The sequence below is a fragment of the Telmatherina bonti genome (assembly GCF_933228915.1).
Source record: "Telmatherina bonti genome assembly, chromosome: 2".
NCBI classification, from domain to species: domain Eukaryota; kingdom Metazoa; phylum Chordata; class Actinopteri; order Atheriniformes; family Telmatherinidae; genus Telmatherina; species Telmatherina bonti.
Window position 1 is genome coordinate 27,615,329 of NC_136620.1, and position 18,926 is coordinate 27,634,254.

An 18,926-nucleotide genomic window follows, 5' to 3' on the forward strand; every position below is an offset into this window, starting at 1 on the left:
GATAAAGGTTGTTTTATCAAGTTGAGTCATGGAATTCTGTCAATGTCCTCCCCGACATTTATATTACAATAAACGAATATAGCCTCTCGCTTCGTGACATACACATCCACACAAAATGAAAGACGCACTTTTAACTCACACATAAATAAAACCCCAAACATTATACAAAACGTGTAAAAAAACTAAATGAAATGTAAATCGGGAAAACAAAACGATGTATTCGTTTTTACCAGAAAATATGGTAAATATCAAATATTTCAACGTGAGTATTATTTTGATGGTTCCGACCGGAAAAGTGAAGTAACTTTGTGAAACTTTTTGACGAGTCGTGTCGCTGCGAGAACAAGGGAAGAACCTCGATGGCAACCTAGAAATCGCAGACACAACAAGTGTTAAACCATAACACAACACATAAGTTGTGAATTTACAGGAATGATGAACAAAGATGGCTTTATCGGAGCTGTACACGAGGGTAAAAGAAACTTACTTCTTTATAAGTATTTACACACAGTTTGGAGAGTTTTGAAATTTAAAGAGACATATGGAAACTTTGTCAGTGTATGTTGTGTATTTCTCACTGGATCCTTAGGACTCTGTTTAAAATGAAAGCAATATGTTTTAAATATTTTCTTACAGTTTAATCTAATGCAGTATAATCGATGAAGATATAAGAAAGTAATTATCAATTATTGGTCACTTTTAAAATGTTGTCTTTCAGTATAATAAAGTGTGAATAAAATAAACTTCTTTCTTACTTCTTTATAAGTAATTACATACAGTTTGGAGGATTTTGAAGTTTATAGAGACATATGGAAAATTTGTCAGTGTATGTAGTTTAGACTGGATCTGTAGGATTCTGTTTAAAATTAAAAGCCATATATTTGAAACATTTTCTCACAGTTTAATCTGATACAATATAATTGGTGATGACATAAGAAAGTAATGATCAATTATTTGTCACTTTTAAAATGTTGTCTTTCAGTATAATAAAGTGTGGATACCAGATGCAGAACATGTGTGGAAATCTGCTGAAATTACAAGAGATTTCCAAGCTGGAGACATTGTACTTGAACTACTTTTTGAAGATGGCATTGTGAGTAACATGTAACAAATACAAACTTATAATATAAAAATAAGATATTTATAATGGAGCGAATGATAAGATGAACTTTAATCTGACATAAGTTGTCACTTCACAGAAGTACTGCTACCCTGTCGATCCGTCTAAACCTCAACTCCCTCCTCTTCGAAACCCGGATATCTTAGTTGGGGAAAATGACCTGACAGCTCTTAGCTACTTGCATGAGCCTGCAGTCCTGCACAATCTCAAAGTGCGATTTGTGGAATCCAGAATCATCTATACATACTGTGGTACAGTTTCCAGAAACCTTACCTTGCAAAATTCTCCTGAGTGCTGAGTCACTGGACAGCAGGTTGTGCTTTTGACTTAGACTGTGCTGTTTCCTCATTTTCAGGCATAATTTTGGTGGCTGTAAATCCTTATAAAGAGCTTCCTATTTATGGAGATGCAATCATTCATGCTTACTCAGGGCAGAACATGGGAGACATGGACCCTCATATATTTGCAGTGGCAGAGGAGGCTTACAAGCAGATGGCCAGGTTATAAAACCTCATATAGTCACAGAATGTACAGCAAGAGTAGTTAAATCAGTATTATATTCTCCTTTATTTTCATTTTTAGAAACCACAAGAACCAGTCTATCATTGTCAGTGGGGAATCGGGAGCTGGCAAAACAGTGTCTGCTCGATATGCTATGAGGTACTTTGCTGTTGTGAGCAAATCTGGAAGTAAGACCCGAGTTGAAGACAAAGTACTGGCATCCAATCCAATAACAGAGGTATCTTTATTTTGTTTTTTATTCAGTTAAGTTTTAATGCATCAAGAGCTTTTCTCAAAAGGCAATATATAGCTGTTCTGTCATCAAAATAGCAATAAAACTGATATGTTAGAACTGCCAGAATGCATGAGTACAGTATATTCTGTCATATCATGCACACGGGTTAGTGTCTTTTTTTCTTCAGGCAATAGGAAATGCAAAGACCACCCGAAATGACAACAGCAGCAGGTTTGGAAAATACACAGAGATCAGCTTTGACAGGAGGTACCGGATCATTGGAGCGAACATGAGAACCTACCTGTTGGAGAAATCCAGGGTTGTTTTTCAGGTATCACATTAAACAAATATTCCTTTTATGTTGTTTTATTTGTATGTTTGTTTGTTTTATACTACTTTTTTTTTTTACAATGCAAACTTTTTTCTAGACAGATGATGAGCGTAATTATCACATATTTTACCAAATGTGTTCCTGTGCAGACTCACCAGAGTTCAAGAACCTGAGACTGTGTGAGTGTTTGTATTGAGGGGGTTTGTTCTGGGGTTCCGACATAGAGCTGCGTCTGTTTCACTGATTTCACGCTTTATTAACTTATAACAAACAGCTACTGTAAAAGAAGGGCAAGACCCAAAAACATTCTCATGTTGCTTGCATCAAACTTATTATGAACATGTTTAGTAATATTTGCACTGAAGTTTTAAGTTCAGGTAAATAAAAACTTTTTGTTGTCATTTAACTGAGTTCAGAGATCTTTTAACTACAATTCTAAGCGTACCAACCAAACACAACTGTATATGCATTAATTGTGTATAGTAATATGTTGTCTCATTTGCAGTGAGTGCAGATAAGTTCAGGTACACCTGCATGGGTGGTGACACATCAATTGAAGGTGTCAATGACAGGAAAGACATGGAAGAGACCCGGCAAACCTTCACCATGCTGGGTAAAGGCCAGCTGTTAGTCTGCAGTCTGATTATAATATTACTTTGGTGTAGATCTACCACATTTTTCTTTGCTCTCCAGGACTGACAGAAGACTTTCAGTCAGACGTGTTTAAAGCTCTGGCAGCAATTCTGCATTTGGGGAATGTGGAGATCAGAAAGTTGGGAGATGACAAATCATCAGTTTCTGTGAGTAATTTTTCATGAATATGCACAAAACTTAAAACGAGGTGAAGTATAAAACTTGGTTTGTATATTTTGCAGCCCAGAGATCCACACCTGATGGTCTTTTGTGAGTTGTTGGCTGTAAACACAGAGGAACTGCTGCGCTGGCTGTGTAATCGGAGGATTGTTCTGGTGGCTGAAACAGTTGTGAAGCCGGTGTCTGTGGAGCGGGCAGCAACTGCCAGAGATGCTCTTGCAAAACAGATCTATGCTCATCTGTTTGACTGCATAATTAACAGGATCAACACAGCACTGCAGGTTCCTGGAAAGCAACATGCCTTTATAGGTGTTCTGGACATCTATGGGTAAAGCAGATACAATGCTTTTTTCCATCTTCTGCTGGTCACTTTGCCTCATCCAATAATGAAGCTCTGTTTGTTGTCCCTAGCTTTGAAACCTTTGACATCAACAGCTTTGAACAGTTTTGTATCAACTACGCAAATGAAAAACTCCAACAGCAGTTTAACATGGTATGCAACACCATCATCCAGAATCACTACGTTACACTTCACGCAACACTTTATCAGCTCAGAGAGTAATGTTATTTTGTTTCTTACTCAGCATGTGTTCAAGTTGGAGCAGGAGGAATACATGAAAGAGGATATCCCATGGACGCTTATAGATTTCTATGACAATCAACCTGTAATTGACCTGATTGAAGCAAAGATGGGGATCCTTGACTTACTTGATGAAGAATGTCTAGTAAGAAGTGGAAATTTTCACTTCCTTGAGTTTGTTTTCCCTTGACTAGATGTCTGTTCTTCCAAATGTATTTGTGTTCCTCGTAGTTCCCTCAAGGCACAGATCAGAGCTGGCTCCAGAAGCTGTACAACTACCTTGATGCCAATCCTATGTTTGAGAAGCCCAGGCTGTCAAATGAGGCATTTGTGATTCAACACTTTGCAGACAAGGTGGAGTCCATTGACCCAGTTTACTGCTGTCACTTGCATGAAAATTACTGCTATTATTTCAGAGCAAGTGAAGCTTTGGATTTCTGACCGCTGCCTGATTTCAATTTCTCTCAACAGGTGGAATATCAATGCAAAGGTTTTCTTGAGAAGAACCGAGATGCGCTCTATGAAGAACTGGTGGACACTATGAGAGCCAGCAAGGTGATCAATCACAATTTGTTTAAATGACAAAAAAAAAAAAATCTACATATTTCTGTATTATGAAAGCTGTTTGATGGAAGGTTACTTTGCTCATATTAACACGTTTCTCCTTTGCATATGTTATCAGTTTTCCTTTCTGGCTAACTTTTTCCAAGAGGAGCAGCAAAACACTGTGAGCAGCAAAGCTGTCAAGGTGAAGCCAGCCAGGCCTTCGGTGAAACCAGCCAATAAACAGCTGCGAACATCGGTGGGAGATAAGGTGGAAATGTTTACCCTGTTCCCTCAGCTGAGTATCAGTCTGTGTAACATTCTGTGTGTACCAGTGCATATGGTGTAATAATTAGACTATATTTCTCGTCGTTTCTCATAAATACTGTGGTTGAACGTAGTTTCGCAGCTCCCTGTCTTTACTGATGGAGACTCTGAATGCCACCATCCCTCACTATGTGCGCTGTGTTAAGCCTAACGATGAAAAGCTTCCATTTGAGTGAGTACTTATGAATCTTTAATTGCAGTAATTGGCTTTTTGTTCAACAAAGCATTTTGCACAGGTTTGTGTTTTAGGTTTAAGTGTTTGCTTGTGTTTTAAGATATGACTCCAGGAGAGTAGTGCAGCAGCTGCGAGCCTGCGGAGTCCTTGAAACCATTCGTATCAGTGCACAAAGCTACCCCTCCAGGTGATTTCGTGTGTTTGTGTGAATGTAGTTTCTCATCGTGCAACATTGCCAATTCGAAATGTTTCTGCTTTGCTTGCTTATATGTTTTTTGGTTTTGGTTTCAGATGGACATACATTGAGTTTTACAGCCGATACAGTGTCCTAATGTCAAATCTGGAGGCAGACGTCAGCGACAAGAAACAAACCTGCAAAAATGTGCTGCAGAGGTTGATTCAGGTTGGCTGCGTTTCATATAGCATCTCCTCATATAAACATTTCTACATTTAAATGTATCATTTAGCCTCATATCTTTATCTTTAGGACCCCAACCAGTACAAGTTTGGTCGAACAAAGATCTTCTTCAGAGCAGGCCAGGTAGCTTATTTGGAGAAGCTGCGTTTGGATCGGCTTCGAGGAGCCTGTGTGACCATCCAGAAACATGTCCGTGGATGGAGCCAGAGGAGAAAGTACCAGAAAGTTAGAGAAGCAGCCATTATCCTTCAGCAGTACATCCGAGGGAAGAGGACAATCCGGTTAGACCCATTCACTTGCATCGTGCTACAGCTTGCTTGGACAGCATGTTTAGAAATAAAAATGTAAAAGTTAATTCTTATTGAACCCACAGTAAAACAGTAAGCGCTGTAGCATTGAAGCAGGGCTGGGCAGCAATGGTGATCCAGACTTACTGGAGATGCTACCACATGAAGCAGATCTACCTGGTGGTCCGTCTGGCCTCCGTCACCATCCAGGCCTTCACACGAGGTTGGATGGCTCGTAAACGATACAGAAAGGTCGGCAAACATGGCCCAATAAATTCTTCAATTTTATTATTCATTATTTTATAATACTGATGATATCTTGATGTCTCACAGATGGTGGAAGAGCACAAAGCACTGGTGCTACAGAAATATGCCAGAGCATGGCTAGCACGACGCCGATTTCAAACAATGCGTAGGCTGGTGCTGAATGTCCAGCTGTCCTACAGGGTACAGCAGCTCAGAAAGAAGATTGAAGAGCAGGTGAAGGTGGTTTTGGGTTATTTCAGCTGTGGCTTATGTTTAGATTGCATAAACGAATCTCTGTCTCCAAACAGAATAAAGACAATCGTGGACTGATGGAAAGACTGACAACTTTGGCCAACTCCCATTCTCAAACTGTGGATAGACTTCAATGTTTGGAGACACAGCTGGAAAAATCAAACAACCAGAAAGCATCTCTTGAGGCAAGAGAGAGGAAAGCAAAAGAAGATGCTAGCCTGGTCAGTCGGAAGTTATTACTTAAACCCCTAAGTTATTCAGGTCCTGGCACTTTGTGTGTTTGCCTCTGATGCAGAACGTTTGAACTCATCTGATTTACCTCCATCGTCACTTTAGATGATAACACAACTTCAGAATGAGGTAGAAGAACTAAAGCTTGAAAAGCAGAATCTGGAGAAAAAGTTTGAAGCTTCCTTCAAAGAGACCCAGGGTAAAAAAAGAATCAAGTCTTTTAACTCAGTAGATTATCAAGTTCACATGCAATAAGATCAAGAGAATCACACTTAACACATAAGTCAATAATACAACACTTGATTATTTATTTATCTGGGAAAAGTATCCTTAAATCTATATTTAGTAGTGACAAAAAGGGTGTTTCACAAACTTTTAAGCACTACTGTAAAGCTCACTGGACTGCATGCAATTTTTTTTATTGCTCCATGACTGATCAGACTTCACATCTTACAGAGAGTTTTGATCAAATAAAAAGGACTCTTCTGGAAGAAAAAGAAAATGAAGTGAGGCATAGAAAGTAAGTCTTTGGAATGAGCAACATTCATCTTCAGCAGATTGATGCAGCTGCTGATGAGTTGTTTCTTGGCAGGATTGCCGAGAACAACATTGAAATCCAGAGACATGACTGTGAAAATGAAGTAGAAGCTCTGAAAGAGGAGATAAAGAGACTGAAGGAGGAGAGGGTGAGTCTGCAGAGGAAGATAGACGAGGGGGAGCAGGTAAACTCTGACTTACAGGAACAGGTCATACAGCTCTCCAAGCATGTCAAAGTCATTCCAGAGCTACGAAGAGATCTGAACAACCTGCAAAATCAGAAGAGTAACTTGGACCGAAAGATGAAGCAGCAGTCTGAGCAAGCAAGCGGTACAATGTTTCCACCTCCACTTGTGAAAAGAATCCACCTTAAATAAATAAAACATTATGCTAATGAGCTACGATTATCTTTCTGCAGCTAAAATAAAGGAGATTTCCAGACAGCTCCTTGGTGGTGTTGTTGAAGAGGACGTTCTTTTGGGGTAATCAGCTTTTCTGATTTCCTTTGTTTCCTCACATCTCACTGCAGAATTTGATCTCACACACTTTTCTTCAAAGGCTAATTGAAAACTCCGAGAAGACTAATGAACCTGAAGATTTACTCACAACCTTTGGAGGGCTGCAGGAAGCCACCAGGTCTGTATTTTCACTGTCGAGCATTTGCATTTTGTACCTGGGTGACATAGCTCTTCACCAGGGGTGCTCAGCTCCGGTCCTCGAGGGCCACAATCCTGCAGGTTTTCCATGTGTCCCTACTCCAACAAACCTGACTCAAACAAATCACTCATGTGCACAACTTTATTGGCTGTTGGATCCATTAAATATAAGCCAGGTGTGTTGAAGCAGCTGTGGCCTCACAGCGAGACGGTCACTGGTTGGATCCTCGGCTGGGTGAGGTTTGGTCAGTGGCCTTTTTGTATGGAGTTTGCATGTTCTCCCCGTGTATGTGTGGGTTCTCTCCGGGTACTCCGGCTTCCTCCCACCGTCCAAAGCCATGTTAATTGGTTAATCTAAATTGCTCATAGGAGTGAGTATGAGCATGAGTGGTTGTTTGTCTCTGTGTGGCCCTGCGATGGAGTGGCGAGCTATCCAGGGTGTATCCTGCCTTTTGCCCAAAGACTGCTGGGATAGGCTCCAACTTTCCCGCGACCCTTAATTGGACTAAGCAGTGAGGATAATGAATGAATGAATGAATTTTCTCTTTCTCGGCTGTTTAGCGGGAGGAGGCAAATAAACTGAGCCGAGTCAGGGAAATCCTTCCTGCATTTTCTCAGCCATCTTTGCCATCTGAGTTTCTTCTTCACTACTTTGTATTTTCATCCTAACATGCTATTGATATGCAGGGTGCTCAATGCGGGTGGGGAAGGAGGAAAGCCGGGAGAAGAAGTTTACAAAATATAAGAAATGAACCGGGCTGCACGGTGGCGCAGTGGTTAGCACTGTGGCCTCACAGCAAGAAGGTCACTGGTTCAATCCTTGGCTGGTTTGGTCAGTGGTCTTTCTGTGTGGAGTTTGCATGTTCTCCCCGTGTATGCATGGGTTCTCTCCGGGTACTCTGGCTTCCTCCCACCATCCAAAGACATGCATGATAGGTTAATTGGTTACTCTAAATTGCCCCTAGGAGTGAGTGTGAGCGTGAGTGTGGTTGTTCATCTCTCTCTGTGTGGCCCTGCGATGGACTGGCGAGCTGTCCAGGGTGTACCCTGCCTGTCGCCCAAAGCCAGCTGGAATAGGCTCCAGCTTCCCCGCGACCCTGAATTGGAATAAGCAGTTCGGAAAATGAATGAATGAATGAAGAAATGAACCACTTCAATTTGGCCCGAACGTTTTGATTGGTCAGAGTTTTTACAGATTTACGGCAAACTGAGGGGTCTAACTATATTTCTTAATGTTTAGACTACTATCAGGAAGAGGAACCAAGATTACCTACCCCGGCTTTAAACGCAACTTTCGCTTTCTTGGCAGAATCCTGGAAAACCACCGGAGGGAGCAGAGGGACTGCTACGAATCTCAAGTTGAGGGCTTGAGATTGAAAGTGGACCACCTTCAAAATGAGAACAACAAGCTGCAAAACCTTTTCCAGGAGAAAAGTAATGTCAATGAAAACATTCGCAAAGAAGTTTCCAGACTTAGCAGTGAAAACTCGGTATGTTGTTACATTCTGTAATCTGTATTTCATCGTGGGCACGGATGATGTGGAGAAGATTACTGTAATGTGCATTTTAATGTAACCTACAGGTTATACCTGAGCTGAAACTACAGGTGTCTGAACTGCAGAGACAAAGGCAAGAGCTTGAGGACCATGTGAATGAGCAGAACAGACAATTAGCAGGTGGTGGTGCTTTTCTGTCCAAGAATCTCATGTTCACACTTCTTTGGAGTTTAGTCTTTTTATTCTTCTTCTCTCTATTTTTTTCCCTCATGTCACTTAAAAGAACAAAATAAGGAGGTGACTAACAAGCTTCAAAGTAAGATTACAGAAGAGAGCTCACAACGCAGGTAAATTACTAAACTTATATGAAATCTGTTCATTGATCAAAGAGGAAATGGTCATCTTTGAGTAATCCTGGATTTTTTAAAAATGCTTTTGAGGTATTTTGAAGAAAAAGCCAAAGATTTGGAAGAGGCAAAAGAAGAGCTTCAAGGGAGAGTAGAAGAACTGGAAGAGGAGAATGATCACTTGAGGAGACAGCAACTCATGGGGGGGGAAGCTAAGAGGAAACTCAGAGAAGAGACTTCACGGTTAACTGCTGAAAACATGGTGTGTTTGCGTGTGTGAAGGGTTGATGTCTGCAGGAACGTTTATAAAGACCAGATCGTAACAAAACACTTTTCTTCCAGGACTTTGAAGAGCTTCTTGACCAGAAAGACAGACTAATCAAGAAACTCCAAAGTCAAATAAAGAGCCTTGAAACATTTCAGAAAGGTAATTTTGCAGCTTTAAAAATAGCTCAAAAATGTCAAATAAGTTTATTTTCCGCACATTCATCAACTTCTCTTGTTTCTCACACAGCGAGACAAAGCTCCATGTCTGCCATTCCTAAAGAAATCCACGGCATGTTGGAGTATAGGAGAGAGGATGAACCCAGGCTCATTCAAAACATCATTCTTGGTTTTCCATGTTTTATAACTAATATAACTGATATAACTAATATAATCTCATTAAACTTTTTGTTGTTTTTGCTTTCTTAAGTATTTTATCTGACATTCTTTCAGCTCTAGTTTAATTACCGGTACTATTATTATATTGAAATGAATGAATAAAAATATTGCAATTTATCCATAGACCTGAAGCCCAAAGGTGTGGTGGTCAACATGATACCCGGCCTCCCAGCTTACATCCTCTTCATGTGTGTCCGTCATGCTGACTACCTGAATGATGAAGCTAAACTAAAATCTCTCATGAATGCAATCATTTGTGCTGTAAAGAAGGTCATCATGGTGAGATCAATTCTCATTCTTCTTGCTAATATTGCTGTTGATATCGATTTTTTGAGCGAAGAGTGAAAACAATCCTGCTTTCATAAAAGTTAGGCAATCACACAAGCATGAATCAATAAATCAATAAAAGTCAAGAAGACAAAAAGCCAGAAATTAAAGCTAAAATTTAAAAAAAAAATTTTTTTTTGTGATGTGATAAAAGCAAGAAAAAGTCATTTACAGTTTCTGACTTGCAGTACTAAACTATTGAACATGTCAGTATAATAAAAACAGACGTGGTTTTGTTGGGAAATTGCCGCTTGAGCTTAGGAACTCTTTGCAAAAACATTATTCGTAAACACTATTCACTCAAACAGCTCAGCCATTACAAACAAAAGACATTGCCACCTTTTCTTGATTGAAGCTCTTTTACAGTAGAAAGAAATTACAGAGAGTTGAGGACATTTTAGATGTTTGGTACTTTATTAAAAATTCAAAAATGTGACTAAAAAGACTTAAATGTTGAACAACTCAGATGCTGTTTTCTTGTGTCACTGTCAAAACTATGACACAGTTCTCATTTCATCTTTGACATGTTGTTTTTGTACAATTTGACTTTTTTTTTGTTATTTACATTTGCTTAATCCTAACTTAGTAAAAAAAAAAAAAAAAGGGTCACCATATAAAGTCAGTGTGGCCAAATGGATAGACATTTTATTAGATACGGGTATGACGTAAGATGGGAGATAAAATGTGGGCAAACAAAAAAACCTGTCAAACTGCAGCAGATCCAGATTACTTGTCTGACAAATGTTAGATTTAGCTTTTATATTAGCTATGCACTCTTCACACACATTACTTGTTCTCTTATTGATCTAAAATTGCTAAAATTTGTCTATTTTCAGGTTCACCACAAAGACTTGGAGTTGTTGTCCTTCTGGCTGTCAAACACATATCAGCTGCTCAATTGTCTGAAGCAGTACAGTGGAGAAGAAGTAGGAATTTATTTAACTGTGGCCATATTATTGTCATTAGTATAACACACACATCATTATTTTCTTCTGCCTTCTGATTCTAAAAGGAGTTCCTGAAACAAAGTACCCCTCGGCAGAAGAAGAACTGCTTGCAGAACTTTGATTTGTCTGAACACAGACAGATCCTCAGTGATGTGGCCATACATATCTATCACCAGTTCATCACTGTCATGCAGAAGACTCTCACTCCTGCTATCGGTACTTTCCAGAAGTTATCACAGACATGTGTTAACTTTAACTGGGATTAACTTTTGAAAGCCGTTTTAACGTGTTTCTGTGTTTGTATTGTCAGTGCCTGGTATGCTGGAACATGAGAGTTTGCAGGGGATCTCTAGCATGAAGCCGACGGGGTTCAGGAAGCGTTCCAGCAGTATTTATGGGGACTCAGGGTCCTACACTATCTCTTCCATCCTGAAGCAGCTCTCTGTTTTCCACTCCACCATGAGCCATCATGGGATGGACCAGGGCCTCATCAACCAAGCCATCAAGCAGCTGTTTTTCCTGGTGGGTGCCACCACCCTCAACCACATCATGCTCCGCAAAGATATGTGCTCCTGCAGGAAAGGAATGCAGATCAGGTTTGTGTTTGATTTGTGAAATCTGAATAAAAAATAAAAAATAAAAAAATTCAGCTTTATAGCTGTAGTGCTCTTTCAGATGTAATATCAGTTACCTGGAGGAGTGGCTGAAAGAGAAGGAACTCCAGACCTCTAATGCCATTGATACTTTGAGGCCGCTGGCTCAAGCTGCATGGCTGCTGCAGGTCAACAAGTCCACTGATGACGATGCGAAAGAGATCTCTGAAAAATGCACTGAACTCAACCCTGTTCAGGTATGTCAGTCTGTGACAGATAATCTACATGCTTTTTTTTTTAATAGGACATCTTCTTGTATTTAAACTTCGGTTTCAATTTGTAGATTGTCAAGATTTTGAATTCCTACACACCTATTGATGACTTTGAGAAAAGAGTAGCATCATCATTTGTTCGCAAAGTTCAGGTGAGTTGAACTTTTTGTTAAGGCATTAATGAGCCTCTCCATATTTATTTATTTGTATTTAATGAAAAACCCTGCCATATTTACACCTGACTAAAAAAAAAAAATCCACTTTGTTGCAGTCACTACTTCAAGATCATGAAGGGTCCACTCAGCTGATGCTGGACACAGATTATCGTTTCCAGGTCACGTTTCCTTTTTGTTCGTCCTCACAGGCTCTAGAGCTGCTGCAAGTTCCAAGCAGCCTCCATCTGGACTTCCTAACCAGAATCTAAAAGTGTGCTTTTCACTCCTCATGGCTGACTGATGCAGCCTTGAATTGCACCAGATTGTATATAGAACTCTTCCAAGAAACAGTGTACAGCACATCTGTAAACTTCAGAACCAGACAAAAAAGATTTTTATCAGAGATCTGGTCTCCCCAGTACAAAGTTCTGACCAAAAGTCAAATGATGAAATATTATTCAATTCAATTCAACTTTATTTATATAGCATCAAATCACGGCAGTGCCATCTGAAGACGCTTTGCAGACAGAGAAGAAAATATAATGAAAGCCAATTCATAATAGCCTATATAAGGAAACCAGCAGATTGAGACAAATTATATTTTATTCTAATTTGTATTTGAAAGCAGATTTTGTGTATGTCAATAAAATTTGTTTTAAATTGATCGCTTAATGTTTCCAATATTTTTTTCAAGCTGTAGATTTTCTTGTTTTCTTTTATCTGTCATGTTTTTTCTTTATTTCATTTTTATTAACCAATCATCACTGATTTATTGGTCACTGAAGAAAAAAAGATTAAATTTATGTGACAATAGATAGTTTCTTTATTTTATTTAATTTTACTGTGATACATTGAGCTTTAAATACAGAAGAATAAAATATATTAATAAAGTTTTATTTTACTAATCTGGTCTTGGAAAATATTCTCTGCTTTTAACTCCCCAAAGCTAAATCATCACATCCCATTGTGTTTTTAAATTGTTAATATTTAAATCTCATCTGTAAAATATGAATTAGAATTAGAGTATGAATGTGGTGTCTTTGTAGCTCTGTTTGATAGCTCGAGAGTTAAAAAAAAAAAAAAAAAAAAAAAACTTGCTTCACATCTATCATATTATCAGGTTAAATGTCAAGCAAACACCTGGAATCTGGAAAAACTAATAATGTCACATAGGAGAAAAAAAAGTTATTTTTGCAACAACTAGCATAGATAAGTTGGGAGGAGGGCCATTAGAGTCTCAGAGTCCGTATGATGGAAAGAATTTTCCATACAAAATAATTTTTGACTCTGAGATCCCTTTTAGGACTTGGCTAATAACTGGTACAACTAAACCACAGGATCTGAAATGAGCCAGTTCACTTCCTGTATGGACTGCTGCTTTAAAACAAACTTATGTAAGCACATCTAAGATCTTAAGCAAATAGTTGTGTCTCCTGCTTTAGAGGGGAACAGGAAATGGAAAGATCAATGAAAAAAAAGTCAGTAACAGGTTATAAGGAAATAAGAAAACTTATTAGCTATAAGATATTAGTGAACAGCAATCACTTGCCCAGAGATGAGCAGTGTGGCTTTGCTTCTACGTTTTATTGATCAAACTTTTCTTTGGTTGTTTAAATGCCTGTTTGTCCATCTTTAATTTTCATTTGACACAATTGCAAAATGATGCCATTTGGCTTGATGCATTATGATGCAAAATAATACAGATAGAAATATGGGTGCAGAAGAAAATGTGAACTAGAATGTAGACTTAGTGACTCACTGATAATCATTTGCTCAGAACAAAACATTTTATGCATTCCATAAGCCTTATGATATTAATATTTCTTTCCAGCTCACCTAAACGCTATTTGGATTTCTACATATTCCAGTCTGTGTCTAACACTAACTGCGTTTTTTTAATTACACCCCCACTTCACCTTCTACTAGAAAATGTGAAAATGCATAATTTATCTGTAGAGTAGTGAAGCTAAACACGAGTGAGCATCCTGTAAGCATCACCGGGATACAGGATCCTCCTCCCCTGGAAGCTGGAGAAGCATCTTCTCCCTCTGACGTCATGACAGCAGCATCAGCTGTTAGCAACGCTATAAGCCTTTCTGCCGCCGATCGCTTCCTGCACAAAGGAAATATATGAGATCCCCTCCAATCCCTGAAATGGCGACACAGGAGGTACAGCTGAACGAGACTCTAGCCCATCTCAAAACAGAGTCGGAGACCCTGAAGTCGAAGCTGGAGGAGGAAAGAGCCAAGCTGCACGATGTCGAGTGTGAGTGATGAAAATGGAGAGGCCTTGATTCACTCCCGCGTTCACACTATCACGGGAAAAATAACACCAAATGTCTCGTTAAAACCGCATGCTTGTCAGTCAGAGGTTAGGGTATTGGAGTGCTAGTGGGATGGGAATCTGTGATAGGGTAACGATTATTGATGTGATTGGCCGGATGTTTCACATAAAGCGTTTGTTTGCTTCCCCATTTTGCAGCCCAATGCTTCCATCCTAATTTCTTCTCTGTGGTGGTCTTGTCCAGCTCAATCATGTCTCAGCAGTATTAATAGATGAAGAATAAAAATGTTTAAAGATTTCTTCTCTTTTTTTTTTTAAAAGCATGTTTTAAGAGATTTATTTAGTTTGGAAGCAGATTAAGCACAAGATTAATTTGATTTAGTGGTGGCTTACTGTAGTTTAATCCTTATTGCTCCTGGAAATATTAATAAATGGTGTGCAGCAGAAGCCTTAATGTGATGTATAACGTGTGTGCAGTGCATCAAGTGGCAGAAAAGGTGGAAGGGCTGGGTCAGTTTGTCATGAAGACCCGCAGAACTCTGAAAGGACATGGAAACAAAGTTCTCTGCATGGACTGGTGCAAGGACAAGAGGAGAATCGTCAGCTCCTCACAGGTCACTAATTTCCTGCTACTGCTATGATTTTAAAATCTTGTTTTAATTCCTACCGTTCCAGTGTAAAGAGTTTTTGTTGATGGATGAATCAATTTTATATGTGTCATCTCTGCCTGCAGGATGGAAAAGTGATTGTGTGGGATGCTTTCACTACCAACAAGGTAATTAATTTATTTCTATTTAAATGTGTTCATGTAAAAACAAGAGAACCAATATGAAATCTTGAGCCAGATGTTTATGTTTCTGAAGACATGTGCCTATTTAAATAAGATGACTTCTAATCCAACATTGATCAATAGGCCCGAAGAAAAACCTCAACTCAGAGCCTCTGCTTGTCATTTCACCTGCCAAGTACAAACCATGAAAAAAGCACACAAATTTAAATCCATAAAAATAAGACTCAAAATACCTATAGGAGCAAAGCAATAACAAGACAAATGTACAAAGCCACAAAACAAACACAAATATTCACAAACTGCCCAAAAAACAGAAATACATAAACTTAAGCGGTTGCAAAAATCTCTTCTAAGAGGAGTCTCATAACACACCAATGTCTTCATGTACTCGCTTTGTGCTCGTTTCATTCCCAGAATCTTCCTCTATTTTGTGGGAAGATGTTGAGCTATTTTACAAGTCTGTTTGCAGTGGCTCTGTGGCTCTACTATTTCTTACTATAAGCTTGTTTTAAGCTTGTTCAGTTTGACCTGAGGATTTCACGCCATACTTACATGTGGAAATGTTGGGAAAAGATGCTGAGAGCTCTGTTATGAATGAAATGAATGAATGAAAGGGAGTTGAAATAAAATGAAGCAGAAAATTGCCCTAAACATCGTAAAAAATATCTACTTTTAAAGTAGGACAAACTTCAGCATGTTTTATATGCATAATCTCAAAGCTCTGTGTTCTGTTTTAATTATGCCTAATGAATTCTCAGGCTTATGTCGCTTTGTTTCTCTGTTTATCAGGAGCATGCTGTGACAATGCCTTGCACCTGGGTGATGGCTTGTGCTTATGCCCCCTCTGGCTGTGCTGTAGCTTGTGGGTGAGTATATTACTGTCCGTAATGCTCCAAACCTGATATGATCCTATGATTATATATATATATATATATATATATATATAGTTTGGGTTTGGTTTATTTGGGTTTGTTTTCTGTCATAGGGGTCTGGACAATAAATGCTCAGTGTATCCACTGTCTCTTGACAAGAATGAGAACTTGGCTGCAAAGAAGAAGTCTGTGGCCATGCACACAAATTATCTGTCTGCCTGTAGCTTCACCAACTCAGACATGCAGGTAAAAATATCCAGGATACAGAAAAACTAAACACCCTCAGGGTAAATAGCCATGGGAATATTCCTTTCTCTCTGTTTTACTCACAGCCTTGCTGCATTAGCTGTTCCACTTCTCCACCATCATTCATGAGAAATCATTGTTTTCCAATTACAGGAGCTTCCTTACTTTGTTAATCATTCACAACAGCTTCACTTCTAGTGTGATCTGCAGATCACATGATGTTTCAAAGATGTGCAATGTATAGCCACGTATAAACGTATTATTATTTTTTAACTTGAGTGCAGCCACATTTCTTTATCCTCCTTGTCTGCTCTGTTAAAAGATCCTGACTTCCAGTGGAGATGGAACATGTGCATTGTGGGATGTTGAGAGCGGGCAGCTGTTGCAGAGTTTCCATGGACACGCAGCAGACGTGCTCTGTCTGGACCTGGCCCCATCTGAGACTGGAAATACGTTTGTTTCAGGGGTGAGGACACTGTTTTGACACAGTTTTCCTTAGTTTTAGTAAACTTTGAATGTGTGGTCACTGTCTGGATGCTTTATTGTCATGGCAGGGCTGCGATAAGAAGGCCAATGTGTGGGATATGCGCTCAGGGCAGTGTATTCAGTCCTTTGAAACTCATGAATCAGACATCAATAGTGTGCGGTAAGTTGCTGTTTCAAAGTGACGAAAACTTTTATTTCTAATCTAAAAGTTTGATTAAATTATTTTAAGGATCATTTGTTAAAGAAATGTGTTGATTTTTTTTTTTTTTTTTTTTTACAAATTTGACAACAGACAATTATTTAAAAGAAAGAGAACAATGCACTGTTGCTCATAACTGTGTCTGGTTATTTTTTATAGGTACTATCCCAGTGGAGATGCTTTTGCATCTGGCTCGGATGATGCTACAGTAAGTACTGAGTTTTTTGGTTTTTTTTTTACAGATAATTGCTGCTTTATAGCAATGAAACACCTCACAATATTGTGTCAGAAATGTTTTCAAATGATATTAAAATTATCTAAAATAGAAACCCACATGAAAACTCGCTTTTGTTACAGTGCCGTCTGTATGACTTAAGAGCAGACAGAGAAGTGGCTATTTATTCCAAAGAGAGCATTATTTTTGGAGTTTCCAGTGTTGATTTCTCCCTCAGTGGTAAGTTATAGAGTTTCTCTTGTCACAGTCATTGTAAATATTAAGATAAATAGATATTCAGTTCTTCTTTAGCTCACATGTTTATAGAAACATCTGAAAACAACAATAACCATGCAAGTGTGTTTTTGTTTGTTTCTCCAGGCCGGCTTCTGTTTGGTGGCTACAATGACTACACCATAAATGTCTGGGATGTCCTCAAAGGAACACGAGTCTCTATTTTGTTTGGACATGAGAACCGTGTTAGTACACTGCGAGTTTCTCCTGATGGGACGGCTTTCTGCACAGGATCCTGGGACCACACTCTCCGGGTATGAGATATTTACTGTAACTGTCTAATCTGAAAAGTTTGCAAGCTTCACCAAGCCCCCTTATAATATCTGTTATTTCTTCTTTTTTTCCAGATCTGGGCCTGAGAATCAAGACACAAAGAATTAGGAAATAGTAGACAGACCTTTTGAAGGCACACTGATATTTCTGTTTGCTAGAGTACAATCACAGAGATAGAGACTCAGTTTTGGTTGTACATAGAGCATATCAATATCAATGTATATAGTCCTGTCTCCTGGTCAGGGTAGATCTACATAGTTCAAAAAGTAATTAAACCAAATGGCACGCTTGTATTACAGTATGACAGAATTTGACACAGAAGTACTTATGATTACAACTTATGGTGTAAAAAGTATATTGCAGAAAATATCTATGGTGACTTGCATTGGCCTAGGGTAGAAGTGACACAATAAAGTGATGTATTGTATGGGCCCACATAAAGGACAATATGTGCTTATTAATTTATTTTTTACTTATTTGTGAGAATCTGGTCTGAGGAGAAAACTGAATAAATAAGAATAAATTTGACCAATTAGATCAAAAGAAGCAGTGAGGTTGGGGGTGTCTGTGGTGATAAAAGCGAAGGTGATTAGTGTAGCTTGTAGAAATGGATATTATTCAGTCTAAAAACAATTTGAAATACATGTTATAAAAAGAGGCGGTGTTTGGTTAATATACTATGAATAAAACTAAAAATTGAAGTTTGTTAAAGACTAAATAATGCTGTGTTTTCCCAACAAAGGCTTTTTCTTAACAACATATATGCTATTATTAAACAAAATCAATGAAAGCACATTTAAAAGTTAACTTTTATTGTTTTGATTTTTAATATCTGTGACAAAGTGTGGTTTACCTCTTGTTTGCTTCCCGCTGTGGAAGTCACTTAGGCCACTACTCAATGTGCACATTCAGTCACTACAGACACCTGGAATTGTGGTTTCCAACCAGGATTCTACATAGGCTACTTATTCATCAGAGTTTATTCATCTCCACGCAGTTGTCCAATGGCTGTAATTTAATTTGAGATGTAATTACTTTATAATAGTTTAATGTACAGTTATACAAGGGACTGTTAATCAAAGATATTACGAACATAATAAAGTTTTGAATATCAACACCGTCTATTCTTTGTCTCTTTTACCTTTGCTTTATGTTTTTGTCGATATTAGAGACTGGTGTTAAAAAAGCATTTTAAATAAAGTTTTTTGAATAAAAG

The 18,926-nt window shown here is 38.6% G+C and overlaps 2 protein-coding genes across 2 annotated transcripts; both read left to right on the plus strand.

Moving 5' to 3' along the window:
* Window positions 1–404: 404 nt before the first annotated feature.
* On the plus strand, window positions 405–12,321 carry myo5c (myosin VC; the record flags this gene model as incomplete). Its single annotated transcript, XM_079250149.1, has 40 exons — window positions 405–472; window positions 983–1,093; window positions 1,200–1,371; window positions 1,476–1,620; window positions 1,703–1,859; window positions 2,044–2,187; window positions 2,285–2,366; window positions 2,693–2,800; window positions 2,881–2,987; window positions 3,063–3,328; window positions 3,412–3,493; window positions 3,585–3,725; window positions 3,812–3,934; window positions 4,052–4,135; window positions 4,263–4,394; window positions 4,525–4,622; window positions 4,726–4,812; window positions 4,917–5,028; window positions 5,113–5,324; window positions 5,417–5,582; window positions 5,664–5,810; window positions 5,885–6,049; window positions 6,165–6,258; window positions 6,516–6,579; window positions 6,652–6,926; window positions 7,015–7,078; window positions 7,155–7,232; window positions 8,562–8,742; window positions 8,835–8,928; window positions 9,032–9,095; window positions 9,189–9,357; window positions 9,438–9,522; window positions 9,610–9,708; window positions 9,883–10,037; window positions 10,922–11,011; window positions 11,098–11,248; window positions 11,343–11,628; window positions 11,708–11,882; window positions 11,969–12,049; window positions 12,169–12,321. Exons 1-40 carry the CDS (start codon window positions 446–448, stop codon window positions 12,319–12,321), a joined length of 5,226 nt encoding a protein of 1,741 aa, XP_079106275.1. The 5' UTR covers window positions 405–445.
* A 1,861-nt stretch (window positions 12,322–14,182) lies between these two features.
* gnb5a (guanine nucleotide binding protein (G protein), beta 5a) lies at window positions 14,183–17,697 on the plus strand (the record flags this gene model as incomplete). The annotated part of the gene is made up of 10 exons (XM_079254874.1): window positions 14,183–14,318; window positions 14,814–14,950; window positions 15,070–15,111; window positions 15,916–15,992; window positions 16,112–16,244; window positions 16,567–16,710; window positions 16,799–16,890; window positions 17,089–17,137; window positions 17,287–17,383; window positions 17,525–17,697. The coding sequence occupies 10 exons, from the start codon at window positions 14,183–14,185 to the stop codon at window positions 17,695–17,697; spliced, it is 1,080 nt and encodes a 359-aa protein (XP_079111000.1).
* Between the last annotated feature and the right edge of the window lie 1,229 nt (window positions 17,698–18,926).